General features: G+C 39.6%; 1 protein-coding gene across 2 annotated transcripts in view; it reads right to left on the reverse strand.

Moving 5' to 3' along the window:
• Positions 1-2220: 2220 nt before the first annotated feature.
• LOC134814185 (ATP-binding cassette sub-family C member 4-like) overlaps positions 2221-18338 on the reverse strand; it is a 35993-nt gene continuing 19875 nt past the window's right edge. Inside the window, exons 9-28 of one of the 2 annotated variants that reach the window (XM_063822242.1) lie at positions 15426-15533; positions 14727-14876; positions 13946-14087; positions 13464-13547; positions 13110-13201; positions 12750-12825; positions 12560-12645; positions 12210-12315; positions 11658-11912; positions 11287-11408; positions 10944-11023; positions 9865-9969; positions 8630-8656; positions 5822-5974; positions 5429-5508; positions 5227-5325; positions 4915-5046; positions 4509-4579; positions 3162-4055; positions 2221-2953 (exon numbers count right to left, since the gene is read on the reverse strand). In XM_063822242.1, the coding sequence (XP_063678312.1) occupies positions 2642-2953; positions 3162-4055; positions 4509-4579; positions 4915-5046; positions 5227-5325; positions 5429-5508; positions 5822-5974; positions 8630-8656; positions 9865-9969; positions 10944-11023; positions 11287-11408; positions 11658-11912; positions 12210-12315; positions 12560-12645; positions 12750-12825; positions 13110-13201; positions 13464-13547; positions 13946-14087; positions 14727-14876; positions 15426-15533 (3174 nt within the window). In that variant the 3' untranslated portion in view covers positions 2221-2641. The remainder of the gene's footprint in view (positions 2954-3161; positions 4056-4508; positions 4580-4914; positions 5047-5226; positions 5326-5428; positions 5509-5821; positions 5975-8629; positions 8657-9864; positions 9970-10943; positions 11024-11286; positions 11409-11657; positions 11913-12209; positions 12316-12559; positions 12646-12749; positions 12826-13109; positions 13202-13463; positions 13548-13945; positions 14088-14726; positions 14877-15425; positions 15534-18338) is intronic. The other variant, XM_063822243.1, reaches the window with a different exon arrangement.

Here is an 18338-nt window from a genome sequence, read left to right on the forward strand (position 1 = left end):
CCAACCTAAAGCAGATAAAGGTCGCCACTGGTCAATCCACCCAGAATGGCCACTTGTTGATTGATTTTCTAATTTTTTGCAATTTTCGTTTGTTTAAATACGGCCGATAAAAAATGTAAATTCATTCCTTAAACAAATTTATTTAAAAACTTTATTAGGCGATTAAATTTACTTTGTCAGACAAAGTCGAATAGCTTTTATAGGCTTAATAATGGCCACTTTGATGTTTTGTATTGGTCTGATTCAGTGATAAATTATTTATGCAATATTATGAGATTTATGAAATTAATTTAAGGCTATTTCTATGATGATCAAGGTGGGTGCTACTTGTGATGAACTCTAGAAGGATGGGTTGGTAATACTCGGTCTGGCCGTCTGGAAGCCCATAGAATTCCAGTTCAGAAACCGAGTAAGGAGGTGCGGCTACTGATGAGAAGCCTCCTTAAAGTTTATTTGGGTTAGAAACGACATCTGGGTCCCTACCCTCGCACAAGATTATTCTCAATTTTCTTGTTGTGTCCACAACTATACCGTTGATCAGAGTCACATCTGATGACTTCAGTGAAAGGGCTGATGACTTCAGTGAAAGAGCTGGTGACCTAGTGAAAGTGCTGGTGACGATGAGAAAGACCATAAACCAGGGATTCCTTCGGGAGCATGTAAGATTATATCCAAAGTTTGTTCGCCAATGGGGTGTGTCTGGGTGTCAAAGATCTTCAAGGTGGGTGCTACTTGTGATGAACTCTAGAAGGATGGGTTGGTAATACTCGGTCTGGCCGTCTGGAAGCCCATAGAATTCCAGTTCAGAAACCGAGTAAGGAGGTGCGGCTACTGATGAGAAGCCTCCTTAAAGTTTATTTGGGTTAGAAACGACATCTGGGTCCCTACCCTCGCACAAGATTATTCTCAATTTTCTTGTTGTGTCCACAACTATACCGTTGATCAGAGTCACATCTGATGACTTCAGTGAAAGGGCTGATGACTTCAGTGAAAGAGCTGGTGACCTAGTGAAAGTGCTGGTGACGATGAGAAAGACCATAAACCAGGGATTCCTTCGGGAGCATGTAAGATTATATCCAAAGTTTGTTCGCCAATGGGGTGTGTCTGGGTGTCAAAGATCTTCAAGGTGGGTGCTACTTGTGATGAACTCTAGAAGGATGGGTTGGTAATACTCGGTCTGGCCGTCTGGAAGCCCATAGAATTCCAGTTCAGAAACCGAGTAAGGAGGTGCGGCTACTGATGAGAAGCCTCCTTAAAGTTTATTTGGGTTAGAAACGACATCTGGGTCCCTACCCTCGCACAAGATTATTCTCAATTTTCTTGTTGTGTCCACAACTATACCGTTGATCAGAGTCACATCTGATGACTTCAGTGAAAGGGCTGATGACTTCAGTGAAAGAGCTGGTGACCTAGTGAAAGTGCTGGTGACGATGAGAAAGACCATAAACCAGGGATTCCTTCGGGAGCATGTAAGATTATATCCAAAGTTTGTTCGCCAATGGGGTGTGTCTGGGTGTCAAAGATCTTCAAGGTGGGTGCTACTTGTGATGAACTCTAGAAGGATGGGTTGGTAATACTCGGTCTGGCCGTCTGGAAGCCCATAGAATTCCAGTTCAGAAACCGAGTAAGGAGGTGCGGCTACTGATGAGAAGCCTCCTTAAAGTTTATTTGGGTTAGAAACGACATCTGGGTCCCTACCCTCGCACAAGATTATTCTCAATTTTCTTGTTGTGTCCACAACTATACCGTTGATCAGAGTCACATCTGATGACTTCAGTGAAAGGGCTGATGACTTCAGTGAAAGAGCTGGTGACCTAGTGAAAGTGCTGGTGACGATGAGAAAGACCATAAACCAGGGATTCCTTCGGGAGCATGTAAGATTATATCCAAAGTTTGTTCGCCAATGGGGTGTGTCTGGGTGTCAAAGATCTTCAAGGTGGGTGCTACTTGTGATGAACTCTAGAAGGATGGGTTGGTAATACTCGGTCTGGCCGTCTGGAAGCCCATAGAATTCCAGTTCAGAAACCGAGTAAGGAGGTGCGGCTACTGATGAGAAGCCTCCTTAAAGTTTATTTGGGTTAGAAACGACATCTGGGTCCCTACCCTCGCACAAGATTATTCTCAATTTTCTTGTTGTGTCCACAACTATGATGATCGAAATATCGAATTGTCGAATAACGGTAATTTTGTTTATTGGAATCAAAAGAAAACAGAAGGTTTAGAATCTGGCTAACTATAATTGATCATACATCATTGTAACAAATGTTAAAGTCAGCATACAAAAATAATGAAAACTGTCGTGCACATATCATGTAATCAGTCGAGGAGGCGCCCCAAAATAAGACGCTGCGTGATTAAGTTTTAAGTTTATGGAAAGAGGATTATGTCTTGATTATCTGATATGTGACCGATTCCTAGGGGTATTGGGCAGCCGGAAGTGATCTGATATGAGGGACAACGGCAAATATTCTTCTCTCCGGCCCTAATACCTCAAAAATCAAATATGATAATCACTAAAAAATAATTTATACAAACAGTTTTAAACAACCATAGAATATGATAATTAAAAATTAAAAAATCAAAAAATGTTTAATCAAAAATAATAAGCGATAAAACTTAATAGAACTGTTTGTAAACAGATCTAAATGGGAACATCGGTAAAAGCATCTGAATCTAAGCAACCTGCTTGATTACCTTCTGATTTGTTATTAAAACTAGAATTTGCTTGTTCCACCAGTACATCAAACATACCAGTCTCCTTAACTAGGTCATAGAAAATGCTGTCAGAGTTTTTAAGCAGGACCGCAGGATGATCAAACTCAACTAGTAACCCAGCGTCCATGACCATCACTCGGTCGCTGTCGATGATAGTGTTAATTCTGTGGGCGATGGTAAGCACAGTGCAGTCCGAGAACTTGTCCCGGAGTGTTGATTGGATCAGTTGATCTGTTTTCTGCAAATTAATGTGCATATCAGAAGTTATTGGGGAAATTCAGTTTAAATATAAATATAAAAGCCAATTTATGTTTACAAGATAGTCAAATAAAATTTATCAAATATTTTTACAACCAATTGGAGAATTGTGCAATCACTTTCACTTTCACTTCCATTTTCACCCTATTCTAACGACACAATTAGTATAACACAGCTGGACCTCTTACCTCATCAACATTTGCAGTAGCTTCATCAATAACCAGGATCTTGTTATCCCTCAGGAGTGCCCTAGCAAGACACAACAGTTGTCTCTGACCAGCAGACAAGTTCCCACCTCCCTCCTGGACCATCATCTCCAACCCCCCGGTCTGTGCTGCAACATACACCTTCAGCTCCACCTTCTCCAGTACATCCCACAACTGTTCCGAGGTGAACTCAGAGAACGGGTCCAGGTTTATCCGCAGAGTCTCCGAGAAGAGCAGACTCTCCTGTGGGATTATACTGATGGACTTTCTCAGCTGATGTAGTCCCATCTCGCTGGTCAACATTCCATCCAACAGTATCTCACCCTCAGGTTCCACCATTCTAAACAACGCTTGCAGAATGGAACTTTTGCCAGCACCAGTACGACCCACAATACCAATCTTCTCTGCTGGTTTAGTTAAAAAGGACATTCCATGCAGCACATAATCATCACCTTCAGGATCATACTTGAGTTTAACATCCCTAAACTCTATAACTCCGCTGTTAACACGTATATTAGTGATAACCTCCACACTGTACGGAGACTTCTCCGGGGGGTCTAGCGGTGCTTCTGAGGGCAGATCAGTGAAAGACAACACCCTCTCAATAGCAGTTGCCATGTTCTCTGTCTCAGTGAACTGCCTGACACACCACTGTACTCCTCCAATCATACTGTTCACATAAACAAGTGCTAACCCTGCTATTGAAGCCCCCATGTGATCCCGCAGTGATACCGTCAGGAAGGTGGCTACTACAGATACTATTACTGTGATGAAGTCTATCCGTTGGGCGAACCAGCGGGAAGCAGCCACAAACAGCATCCAGCATCTGGTGTGCTCATCCCGAGCTAGGTAATGTTTTGCTTCGTATATATCTATCTGGAAATGGGTGGTTGTTATTGAATCTGCATATTATGTTGTATGTAGATTGTTAGGTTCTTTTGCGATAGTCAAAACGCGATAACTAGCGCTGGATGGCGACAACTAGCGCTGGGATACGCTAGTTATCGACAATTTATATTTTGCGCTGGATAGCGTTAACCAGCGCTGGATAGCGACAATTAGCGCTGGATGGCGACAACTAGCGCTGGATAGTCGCCATCCAGCGCTAGTTGTCGCGTTTTGACTATCGCAAAAGAACCGATTGTTATATTGAAAATTTGAAACTTTAAATAAGTATTCATGAAACTCACCAGTTGGTAAATAACAAATCCTAATGCTTTTAAATGGCCTTACGAACTTGAGCATCCGATAGAGAGGAAATCATGAGAAACTTAAATTTCATCTTAGTCCAGTAAAGATATGGAATCTCACAGAGTAAAGTCAGCATACCTGATTATTTGCGCGGATAGTGGTAAGTCCTGATAAAGTAGCTGAGATATGCGACAGAATAGGACTTCTTTCTGAAAATTATCAGCTTCAGAACTTCATCTATACTCATTAAAGGTAAATTTACCGGAACTTTGGTAAAATCTTAAAACTTAGTGTCTCTAATCGAAGTTTCTCCGTGGTTGTATTCCTAGTATTCTAATTCAAGGCAAAGAGACATTATAGAATAACAATTAGTTCAAATTTTATTTAAAATAAGCTTACTTATGTAATTAAAATAAGCTTACTTATAGCCTATATTTTGATTAAAAGAAGCTTACTTATAGCCTCTATTTTACTTAAAATAAGCTTACTTATATCCTCTATTTTAATTAAAATAAGCTTACTTATATAATTAAAATGAGCTTACTTATAGCCTCTATCCTTCTTATCTCTACGGAGGTCCCCAAGTAGTACCGTATAGTGAATCCCATTAAGATCAAGATAGGGATTAAAGCTAGGATGAACCAGTAGTTAGCGTAGAGTATCAGTCCTATGGTTGCTGAAATATTTTGCGTTAAACCTCGATAAAGTGAGTTCCATCCTCTTTTTAACGATGCTAAGCTAACTATTTTGAGTTGAAAAGATGGGAGGTTATCATCGTAAACTATTCCAGTCAACTTAATATTCCTTATCACATAATGTTACGACAGAATAAACTTTAAAATATGTATATGTAAACCAGTGTAAAGGATGAAGAGTCCCAGGAATTCAAGCAAAACATCCGGAAAACGCTCGTCCATGAAGTAGGTGTCTTTAGAAAACCTGTTGATGATGATACCTGAACAGCAAATTCTGTTATTTTTATATTATTTCATGGTAAAAAATGAGTCAGATAACAAAGAATACCACTGAGAAGTTAAGAAGTTGGTTGATGAGCATACCTATCGGATGAGTATCGAAGTATCGCATTGGAGATCTCAGAACACTGAACAAAGCCTTGTTGTGCAGCAGTCTTCCGGCTCTGAAACCAATACCAACCATTATTTAAACTGAATAATCATCAACAGTCACAGTTAGCTTAAGGTTATGCTAAGTAAAATAGCAGGTTGTAGCATTCTTTCTAATTTAATAAATATTATATATTATATAAATATATATATAAAAATATCCATAGAGACATTGTTTCGTCCTATTAGGACTCATCAGTATGGCTCAAATCATCAGGGTTGGTTTTGCTGATGGCGGGAATATTCATATAAAAAAATATATATACATTAAAAAAATTTAAAAAAAGAAAAAAAAAGAAAATAAAAGAATCCTGGTAGAAGTGTTACCTGTTGACAACGAAGATGAAGAAGAAAGCCTTGAAGAGGTAAAGAAAGGCTGCGGTGAACCCTAATCCAAGATATATCTCGTAATGTGTTTGATCGTATCGGTCAAGTTCATCAGATGTAGAGTTAACTCCATCTTCATATTTGTAGTCCAGCCTGGTGATGGGTGTGGGGTCAAGCTAAACAGACTAGTTGTCATACTAGTCAGATGACCGTGAAGATGCCCACTTCTAAAACTTTCAATAGGTTCAATAGGTAGGTATGGTTATCCTTAATGTACTAGGTGCCGTTTCTTGTCATTCAGAACTAACGTGTTGTCATGGCAACCTATTTAGCTTTTAAATGTTAGTAACCTGAATACAAAAATGTGACCAGCATTTGAATAGTTATTAGCTTGAGTACTCATGCAATAACGAATATCGATTTTCCCAGGAGATCAACCCTATTCAGTAAAATCATTGTAATATACGAATTTAACTTAGACATTCTAATACACGAATTTAACTTAAACTTAGACATCAAGACATTATCAACAAACTGAATTATTTCCCAATATCCCCCAGATAAAATCAATTAAATGATGCCCGTAGAAATTAAGCTACAAATCTGAGCAAATAAACTTGCATCTTTCGTGGTACTCTGGAATGGAAAACATCATCAAGTGCTTCAACAACATTGATCCTAGAACATATGCAAGGAACTCTTCGCTTCTACTCAACGCAACTGCGTTTGCAGACGCTTGCAGTCCAGACGAGCTGGTAAATAACTTTCAAAAGCTTTTTACAGACTCCTGGAGATCAAAGATTAACGAGAGCAGGAAACTCACTTTCTACAAGGACGTCAAAACAGTCTTTGCATGGGAGCCTTATTATATTACCTCGATTATGCAAGAACTCTCAATGACAGAAGATCAACAGCTCAAATAAGGTGCAGTTCTCACAGACTCAGCATAGAAATTGGGAGATACGACAAAACACCTCTAGAGAGCAGAACTTGCACCTTTTGTGAACTGAAAGGATCAACCGGGATCATAGAGGATGAAACACACTTTCTCACTTCCTGCCCACAAGGGAAGGCTATCAGAGACAAGTTTACCAGAGCTAGTGAAAGCTTGGGAAACAGCAATGACAACGGACTGAACAACATTGTCAACACTCTCTCTCGTACCGAAGATCTTTACGGTAACCTTAACGAGCAGGATGTGAACTTGATTAGACTTTCATGCTCAACCATCAGAGAAATGTACAGTCTGAACCTCAAGCACAAAGACAGCCTTCGTGATGAAGATGGAAAGTAGTCCTTCAGCCAGCTCTCTTCTGCTTTTCTCGTTCTTTCTTTCCTTCTCCTTCTGCTTTGGATCTGTGACGGATGCTATGAGCGACTCTTGGGACTTTCCGTCCCTACATGGGCTTCCGGCCGTGCGTCCATGTAGGAACTGTGGGGCCTTCAGAGTGATAGGGTTACAATGGTTGTTAGTACAGCAATGGATCGCTCCATTGGCCCGACCTCCGAGACGGGGTATCCGAGAGGACCCTGGTCGTGACCAGCTCTGCACCAAAAGGTGTATTCTGGCGCCTGAAATCTTGGACCGTAGTCTGCGTACGGGGTAGACTGCCACGGACGATTTTGTTACACGGGCCGCTCACTGCATTCTGATTTTAGCCAGACCTCAGCAGGTGGTTTGTCTCCACTCTTGTTTCTTTTTTCTTGTCCCCCTGCATCCTTTCCTTCTCCTTTGCTTCCCCCCTTTCAGTCTTCATTTTCAGTATCAGCCTCACAGTCTCATCAGTTTTAGTCTTCAGAGCCACTTGCTCCTACGACCGCACCTTACTGGCTCACTGCATTTGGCCCAAACGGCATTTTAATTTTCCTTTTTTTTAACTTGCTTACTGTGCATTTCTTTTTTTGCCCTAGCGACTAGCGCGCGTTCGTGTTCCCGAGCATGCCATCTCAGAACACCTCGGGTACACTTGTTCGTCCAAGTACCTAGTGGTCGACACTTTGACAGTCATCACACTGTTCTGGATTATGGCACAGTTGACATGAAAACTTTTTCTTATCAGTCATTATCATGTCACCCATCACAACATTTTGAACTTCGATAGTACCTCACATGAATTTATCGACAGTTAACTCTCTTTCACTAAGACATTCTTAACTTTGTCACACAGTATCACATTTTCATTAGACACCTACATTTTGAGAATCATTTAATTTTCGATTGGAACTTAACCGAATTAAGACCTAGTGTGTGTGTTTGAGCGATTTGTACAACATTTCTGTAATGTTTCAAATTATATTCAAATGTTCTAAAAAAAAAATGTTCTAAAGCCATTATGTGAAATGGGAGGAGGTCTAGATGTGACACCCTGACATCCTGACACCCTGACACCCTGACACCCTGACACCCTGACACCCTGACACCCTGACATACTGACACCCGCAAATCTCAATCATTGCATCTTGTTGGTGGCGCTGGCTAAGTGTATGATAATAGAGAAGAGACCATTACTATGTATGATAGTACAGACCTTCAACACCCTCACACAAGCGACACAGCCCAAGCAACATCATATAAAGTGAAATGTTGGAAATTATTCTAGAAGTACGGTATTGGCAGATCCGAGGAAGAAGGTTTCAATGAAAAAAGAGAGGAAAAAGAAACCAAATTGCTTTATTTAAAATCAAACTGCTTTAAAAAGGACACAAAATTATGATAGAATTTAATCAGCTATGTTACATGAAGCTATATTACATAAAGATAATTCAATCATTGAATGTTTTAGCGTAATGAGCACATGTGTAAAATACCTATCACTGTCATCTTTTGGAGTACTCCTGCAAATTTTAAAGCAAATTGTGTTACAGTTAAGTTAAGATAATTTGGAAGATTAAATAGACAATATGTTACATTACAAGATGGAAAATTATATTCTCCCATTTCTGAAGTGACGGAAGTTTGATTTCGGTCGGAGGAAGCTCACTGCAGAAAGCTTAACAAAACAAAAATCCATATTTTCCAAATTCTGTCCCATTTTCAAATATGAAAATTTCTGAACACAAATTTGACAGATTGGATGGACTTTTTGCCCAGAGACTAATTAGTCAGTTAATTGGTGATGGTATGAAACCAAATTGAGGTACTGGAAGTTAGTTTCTCTGAGAAAACATTACAAAGTGGAAGAATTGTGTTGTCCCCTTTTTGTCTCATTTTCAAGATGAGATTTCGTGAACCGAAATTTCAGTCTTTATTGAATTTAAAAAAAGCATTACTGGATGTTAAAGGAATGAGAGGATTCTTGATTCCGACTCAATCGAGTAAAATTTTTGATAATGATGAATTCCGTATTATCTGGACATTAAAATTTCATTTATTTTCTATTTAATTTAGTCCCGTCTGGTTAAATTACTCATCCTCAACTAAATCATAAATAGATGCCCATATGGTACTTAATATCGGGTGGGCGACAATTGACCCCCCGACAATTGACCCCCCGACAATTGACCCCCCGACAATTGACCCCCCGACAATTAACCCCCCGACAATTGACCCCCGACAATTAACCCCCCGACAATTGACCCCCCGACAATTGACCCCCGACAATTGACCCCCCGAAAATATAATTTAATACAATTAACCCTGACCCTGACCCTGACCCTGACCCTGACCCTGACCCTGACCCTGACCCTGACCCTGACCCTGACCCTGACCCTGACCCTGACCCTGACCCTGACCCTGACCCTGACCCTGACCCTGACCCTGACCCTGACCCTGACCCTGACCCTGACCCTGACCCTGACCCTGACCCTGACCCTGACCCTGACCCTAATTTACCCCAGTTTAATTACAATTATCGGGGGGTCAATTGTCGGGGGGTCAATTGTCGGGGGGTCAATTGTCGTACTAAACCCTAGATTTCGCGACAATTGACCCCAGTGTAATTACATAGGGGGTCAATTGTCGGGGGGTCAATTGTCGGGGGGTCAATTGTCGCGGTACCTTAATATCATCCCGGATAATTTGTATAATAATTAGTACAACTAACCAGTCGATGACGTATTGCTGCTGGTACAAGACTAGAACTTGGGGAGCTACTATAGATATCAGTAATACTGGTAGTGCCATGTAGCCTAGTCCCATGGCTAGGTACCTGAAACAAAAGATGAAGTGGTTTGGACTTTGGTTCATGGCTAGGTACCTAAAACAAAAGATGAAGTGGTTTAGTTCATGGCTAGGTACCTGAAACAAAAGATGAAGTGGTTTAGTTCATGGCTAGGTACCTGAAACAAAAGATGAAGTGGTTTGGACTTTGGTTCATGGCTAGGTACCTGAAACAAATGATGAAGTGGTTTAGTTCATGGCTAGGTACCTGAAACAAAAGATGAAGTGGTTTAGTTCACGGCTAGGTACCTGAAACAAAAGACGAAGTGGTTTAGTTCATGGCTAGGTACCTGAAACAAAAGATGAAGTGGTTTAGTTCATGGCTAGGTACCTGAAACAAAAGATGAAGTGGTTTGGACTTTGGTTCATGGCTAGGTACCTGAAACAAAAGATGAAGTGGTTTAGTTCATGGCTAGGTACCTGAAACAAAAGATGAAGTGGTTTAGTTCATGGCTAGGTACCTGAAACAAAAGATGAAGTGGTTTGGACTTTGGTTCATGGCTAGGTACCTGAAACAAATGATGAAGTGGTTTAGTTCATGGCTAGGTACCTGAAACAAAAGATGAAGTGGTTTAGTTCACGGCTAGGTACCTGAAACAAAAGACGAAGTGGTTTAGTTCACGGCTAGGTACCTGAAACAAATGATGAAGTGGTTTAGTTCATGGCTAGGTACCTGAAACAAAAGATGAAGTGGTTTAGTTCACGGCTAGGTACCTGAAACAAAAGACGATGTGGTTTAGTTCATGGCTAGGTACCTGAAACAAAAGATGAAGTGGCTTAGTTCATCTCAAAGAACAAAACAATAATAGAATTCTTTGAAAACCAAAATAGGGTCGATGATTTGGTACTTGTTTTTGGGCTTGTTCCAATTAATTTATACCGCGTTAAGATAAAACAAGTTATCAGTAATTACTGTCGAGTGTCCACCATTGAAACACAATAATTATACATTGAAAGCCTAACCTAAAGTAGATACGTTTATCCAATGAGCCACTTTTCTTTTCCTCTTTCACCTCCTCCGGCTTTTCTGCTGCTACAGATTCCTGCCCGGTTTATAGTTAGCTATCTAAAAACATCAGCGATTTCATTTTGAAATTCCAACTTGTAAATTAAGTATCCTGATTAGGATTACTACCAGAATAAGATGTAGCTTTTGTTCATAGCTGAAGAAATCTGCCCGAAATTGCAAGGTATAATGCTAATAATGGTCATTGGGAGATTTAGCGGCCAACTTTTCATTGCCAGAGTATACAAATTAAGTAATAATAGGATAGATTAAAATATGGACAATCAAAGTGAAAAGAACCTCATCAGATACGGAATCCTCCTCGTCGAGTCCGGAATCAGTAGACAGCTTTGATATCTTGGACAGGGTCCTGTTACGTTTACCTTTCTTCTCTCTTACACCATATAAAGACAGATTCAGACCTGAGAAATATATGATCAGCATTCAGCAGTTTTTCAATGTTTAATATTATGAAGGAGTATATTACATTCAGCATTCTTTCAGTGGACTATATTAAGACGCAATAAAACTACCGGACCACGATGTATGGGGACTTGCCACCCCATGGCAACATTAAAATATATCGACTCTGTTACATCGTTTCTTGTTAATATAAAACTCCGTTACAAATTGAACTGGGATCTGGCAATAATACACAGTGAGTACAATACCTTTTGCAGTGAGTTCTGAGTAGGTTCCCACATCGGTAATCTTTCCGGAACAGGTAGATTTGTCCCCGTCGCCATCAACCTCCGTATCCATGACGACTATTCGATCAACTTCGCTCAGAAAGTTGGTCGCGTGTGTCACTAGAATTCGAGTTTTGTCGGATAGTTGCTCCTTGATTAAGGTGTTGAAGATGTGTTTCGCACAACGACTATCCACCGCACTTAGCGGGTCATCCAACAAAATAATCTCATCTTCCCCTGAAGTTAGTGATTCTTAAAGTTACACATTTCTGGCACAAAAAGTTTACAACAAAATTCAGTATTATAGCACGATGAGAAGTCATAGGTGAACAGCTAGAACAAAATTCGTTAGGAAGATGAATAGTCAGACTCGTACATACATATTACATTACACTGGAGCTTACACAGTGTAATTTCCTTCAGTCTGCGCCGCCTACGTTTGTATATGCGCGCGGCGCAGACTGGAAGAAATTACACTGTGTAAGCTCATCCAGTGTAATGTAATATGTATGTACTACGGCTTTAGACTCGTACCATAAACAGCTCTAGCAAGGTTAACTCGAGCTCTTTGGCCCCCGCTCAACTGAACACCTCTCTCCCCCACTAACGTGTAAATACCTTTGGAGAACAATTCCAAATCCTGCAAATATTTTTCTGTTAGGTAAGGGGGTATGTAATACAGTGAAATTGTTTTAATTGACTCGTGCAATGTATATCACGATTCCTATGCCAAACAACTTCACTAAATGCAGATGATGTCCTAGAAATAGTGCCTCGGAATAATCGCAGTTTGAAATGGTGTTAGATATCACTTTTGCAGATGCGATATCTCATCCCACAAAGCGTTAACGGTTAACCTACAGTCACCCTACAGAACAACATACTCTCTCCAGGTAGCAAGATTCTATAACTCTGTTCAGTCTCTCCTTGTCATGGGCTCGGTTAAACACGATGTTATCCTCAATACTACCTGAGGTAATACAGTGTGAGTTGTGATATACCATCAAAGGGAACGGTGTAATATATTGAATAGTCAGAAATCGTTTTAATATACAAGTTTACAAGTCTTTATACCGTTGAAGATCCACGGTACTTGAGATGAGAAACCAATACTGCCATGTAGAACAAGTCCTCCGTCATTGTCTAATTCCTGTAATCAGCGTAGCTTTAAATTCCTCTTCTTAGCTTTCTGATTATAAATTGAGGGAAAAACGTACCCTCATAAATAAAGTAAAACATGTAAAACAACTGTTCGTTATCTTTTTACAAGTCAAAACGAGCCATTCAATCTCACATTTTATCTTTTGGAAAATCGGAGGTTTCAAAATACAATCTGAGACGGTCAGTCCAGATATGTTGAATTAAAACATTAAGAATAGCGGTTAATATTTTCAAAAAAGCTAGTTAGGTAAGTAGATCCTCTGAATTACTAACTTGCAAGAGTGACATAAGGAGCGTTGTTTTGCCGCAAGCAACCGGTCCCACCACTGCTATCAGTTCTCCTCTTTTTACACTTAGATTCAACCCTGATATAGTATAGTTACAGACACATAATTTATACTTGATAGTTTATATTATTGCAATCTGTTGTTCAAAAACTTCTGTATTCAATACAGTGTTTTGATATATTCCATGTTATAGCGTGGGTTAAGAGTCAATGTTATAATTTTGTTTGCTGAAATCATTATCCTCCCTGGACCACGTTGGACGCACAATACAAACCATCGTTATCTACAACTAATTACTAATGCATCTTCTAAATTACAAACGACATGCTGGTTAAGTTACCTGTTAAAGAAAAGGTATCCGGTCCCCATTTGGACGAGAGATTGGTTATAGTGATAGCGTCCTCATAACATTCGGTCAGGTGATCTGGATGAAATAAAATGTTTGTAGTCATGACTCATTCACTCATGGGTATGATTCTAGACTTTTCTTATTGTACGTGGTGATGAATAAGGGCGAATTTGTATGATCTACCACGTCATAAAAACATATTTTAAAGTGCATGCGCGTGTTCCGCGCGTCATATAATTTCGATTACACTAAATATTTTATTGGATTATTATTGTACAAACACAAGCTTTGCGCGTGCCGTAAAGTTAAACTACTCCTTTTTAACCTAGTAGATGTCTTCTTTTCAAAACTGTGAATAATGTCCCCCAATCGGATAAAAAAGGGTCAACCACACAGTCTACCAGCCCACAGCACAATCTTCAAAATAGTTGGATAAGTAGAAAAATCAGAAACTAACATTGAGTTACACTCACCATTCTTACCACTGATACCATTCTTATGTAAACCCTTTTCATCTTTATGTAAGAAGTTCTTATTCACTATTATCTCGTTTTTCAAGTTCATTATGGCCGCTTTCTTTTGCAGATGCTTTACTTCGTCAGCATTCAGGAATTCCTGATTTTCAAAAAGGGTGTAAAAATAAATCAAAATTCAAGTTTTTAATACATTGATTATTTGATTTACTGAAATAAAATGGTAAAATTCAATACCAGTATTATCTGTATGACAGTGGCGTAACGAAGGGCCCTGCTGACCCCGCTGTGCAGGGGGGCGCCGTCTTAGGGGGGCGCCAAATCGTCGTTTGAATGTGGGACAATTTCGAAAACTTAACTAAAGTACTAGCAAAACTGCGCGTTTTGCTCTAGATACACACTTTTTTAGAGATTTTACCGGCGTATCCTCTAAAATCACCTAATTTGTTCAATTTTAGGGAGGGGCACCAAAAGGGGAGGGGGCGCCAACAGGGGGGCGCCTTTTCGGCAGGGGGGCGCCAACAGGCAACGTTACGCCACTGCTGTATGAGCGAACCCATCGTAATGTAATTCATCTCTAGTGAGGTAAGACTTCTTAGTTCTTATCTAGTTACTTAGTGAGCTAACTGATAAATACACTAGTCTAGGATTTTATTCGTCATACAACTCATATTATTGGTGGAACAGACAGTCGAGATTTCTGAACAATTCCGAAAATTACCAGATTTGTAAATCGTGTCTATTGAAACTAAAACAAAACAATCATCATTAATAAAATAACCTGGATTCTGCGGAGACTGTGAATGACTTGAGGGACGAAAGTGAAGGAATGTCCCAGAAATATGTTGATGTAAACACGGACGGTGGTAAGTAGAGATAACACAAAGAGTATCTGTGAAGTTGTGATAAGTTCTCCAATGCTTCTTTTTACCTGAGGAGATAAGATGAGACCTGAGGAGATAAGATGAGACCTGAGGAGATAAGATAAGACTTGAAGAGATAAGATAAGACCTGAGGAGATAAGATGAGACCTGAGGAGATAAGATAAGACCTGAGGAGATAAGATAAGACCTGAGGAGATAAGATAAGACCTGAGGAGATAAGATAAGACCTGAGGAGATAAGATAAGACCTGAGGAGATAAGATGAGACCTGAGGAGATAAGATGAGACCTGAGGAAATAAGATAAGACCTGAGGAGATAAGATAAGACCTGAGGAGATAAAATAAGACCTGAGGAGATAAGATAAGACCTGAGGAGAACCAGAGTGTTCTGATTATCATTGTAATTACTGTGATATCCTCCAGTCATCACAGATTTGAAAAAGGTCAAATACGGTTTGATTGATGAACTTGTTAAAATCATAGCACCTGGATGATTGTCAATTTCTAATCGAAGGACCGGGAGCTGAGAGGCCTATATAACTATATAAGAAATAGTTATAATATTACTACAGCACAAGGAAATATTGTGAAACCCACCGTGATTATGATCATAAGAGAGAAGATAGGAGAAATGAAGAGCAGGGCGTTATTTAGAGCTCTCATCAGTACAAATAGGCCAATAAACCGAGCTTCCTTCAGTCTGATCTGAAACATAACATTTTTCATTTCAGAATTCAAATAAAGTTCACCTAAATGTATCACAATTACATTTACACAAGACAAAATATATTACACAAGACCAAAATATATATATACAATGTTGGTTAATTGTTATTAGTGGGTACCTAAAATGAATGATGCACAATATATTCCATTTTGTATCAAATAGATTTCTTGATAGTATCTGAAGACTGAGATACCTCACGTACCTATACTCATAGTATATAAGAAGTAAGAGGGTACACCTGTCATATCAACTTGTGTTAACCAATAGAAGCAAGTACCCGGCACAAGTACTGTGCTAACTGCTATTACTCCATATGCGTGAGTTGCTGTATGCACCAGTAATTATGTACAATGTACAATGTACTATGTACATACAGTTTACATTCACATTTTTTGACAGGACCAAATGCAACTGATAGAGATTACTCTTTTCTATCAAAAACAACGAAAATGTTGATTTCGAAAAGGCCCCTTAATTACAGCAAGATTAAGTTCCTGAGGTAGCACCATACCAGAATAACAATTTGTGAGAAATCAAAAATTGATAGGGACTTGCAACTTGGTATGCATAAATTCGGCACAATTTTTTAAGATGTAAACTTTCATTTATTATCAGGAAGCTGGTTCTCCTGTGTATAAGAGGAACCAGATCTTCTGTCAATTCAGTTGACAAAAGTTGTGAAAGCGACTTTGAGTTCGCATGCTTTGTATCAAAGCTTAGCTAATTATGAGTCCTATGGACTCAATTAATTGATGATTCAAATCTGGTCGATATACATTGTTGTAAATTATATTGTTATATATTATTCTATTTGTTTTCCAAAAAAAAAAAAAAATAAATTCGGCACAACATATTGACACAATGTGATGAATAGTTTTCAGCAACTGCTCCTTCATAATATTTTGTATCATTTCTCAAAAAAGTCACACTTTCTGTGGTACACCCTACATACATGCAGTCTACATAACAAACTTGCAAGGCTTGCGGCCAATACGACTCAGTTATCATACTGAATTAGCGGGATTCCCATTCCAGCCGGAAAATTATTCGACTTGTGCGCAAGCAATACTATTTTTTCAGCATGTTGACCAATCTTACTGTATGTTTAAATTATCTCACAGCTTGCTGATAAGGTGTGCATACTCACTATCTGTTTTATCCATTAAGCAGTTTTATATATTGTATATTCTACTGAGTCTATTAAAACTGTTGAACACAACTCTAATTATATACTATATTATATATACTATATATTTACTAGTGTACATTTTTAAATCATGCGGCATCTTTCTACATTAGACGTTCCTCTTCAGTACGTGGTACAGTTTGTACGTGGTCTAGTTTGTACGTGGTCTAGTTTGTACGTAGTCTAGTTTGTACGTGGTCTAGTTTGTACGTGGTCTAGTTTGTACGTGGTCTAGTTTGTACGTGGTCTAGTTTGTACGTGGTCTAGTTTGTACGTGGTCTAGTTTGTACGTGGTCTAGTTTGTACGTGGTCTAGTTTGTACGTGGTCTAGTTTGTACGTGGTCTAGTTTGTACGTGGTCTAGTTTGTACGTAGTCTAGTTTGTACGTGGTCTAGTTTGTACGTGGTCTAGTTTGTACGTGGTCTAGTTTGTACGTGGTCTAGTTTGTACGTGGTCTAGTTTGTACGTGGTCTAGTTTGTACGTGGTCTAGTTTGTACGTGGTCTAGTTTGTACGTGGTACAGTTTGTACGTGGTACAGTTTGTACGTGGTCTAGTTTGTACGTGGTCTAGTTTGTACGTGGTCTAGTTTGTACGTGGTGCAGTTTGTACGTGGTCTAGTTTGTACGTGGTCTAGTTTGTACGTGGTCTAGTTTGTACGTGGTCTAGTTTGTACGTGGTCTAGTTTGTACGTGGTCTAGTTTGTACGTGGTCTAGTTTGTACGTGGTCTAGTTTGTACGTGGTCTAGTTTGTACGTGGTCTAGTTTGTACGTTGTCTAGTTTGTACGTTGTCTAGTTTGTACGTGGTCTAGTTTGTACGTGGTCTAGTTTGTACGTGGTCTAGTTTGTACGTGGTCTAGTTTGTACGTGGTCTAGTTTGTACGTGGTCTAGTTTGTACGTGGTCTAGTTTGTACGTGGTCTAGTTTGTACGTGGTCTAGTTTGTACGTGGTCTAGTTTGTACGTGGTCTAGTTTGTACGTGGTCTAGTTTGTACGTGGTCTAGTTTGTACGTGGTCTAGTTTGTACGTGGTCTAGTTTGTACGTGGTCTAGTTTGTACGTTGTCTAGTTTGTACGTGGTCTAGTTTGTACGTGGTCTAGTTTGTACGTGGTCTAGTTTGTACGTGGTCTAGTTTGTACGTGGTCTAGTTTGTACGTGGTCTAGTTTGTACGTGGTCTAGTTTGTACGTGGTCTAGTTTGTACGTGGTCTAGTTTGTACGTGGTCTAGTTTGTACGTGGTCTAGTTTGTACGTGGTCTAGTTTGTACGTGGTCTAGTTTGTACGTGGTCTAGTTTGTACGTGGTCTAGTTTGTACGTGGTCTAGTTTGTACGTGGTCTAGTTTGTACGTGGTCTAGTTTGTACGTGGTCTAGTTTGTACGTGGTCTAGTTTGTACGTGGTCTAGTTTGTACGTGGTCTAGTTTGTACGCATGGTCCAGTTTGTGTTTTTAACTAGGCGGCACGTGAAAAATGGATGATTTACTGGGAATCTCTAACTGATCGGTAGATTCTCTTGTTACTTTAAGCAGAAATTTTATTAGAAAAACCAAAAAAATGGTCTGACAGACCACTAAAACTTCCCGCCCAAAAAGGGGCCGT

Source organism: Bolinopsis microptera, chromosome 4 (assembly GCF_026151205.1).
Source record: "Bolinopsis microptera isolate Bmic1 chromosome 4, MBARI_Bmic_1.0, whole genome shotgun sequence".
Lineage (NCBI taxonomy): Eukaryota > Metazoa > Ctenophora > Tentaculata > Lobata > Bolinopsidae > Bolinopsis > Bolinopsis microptera.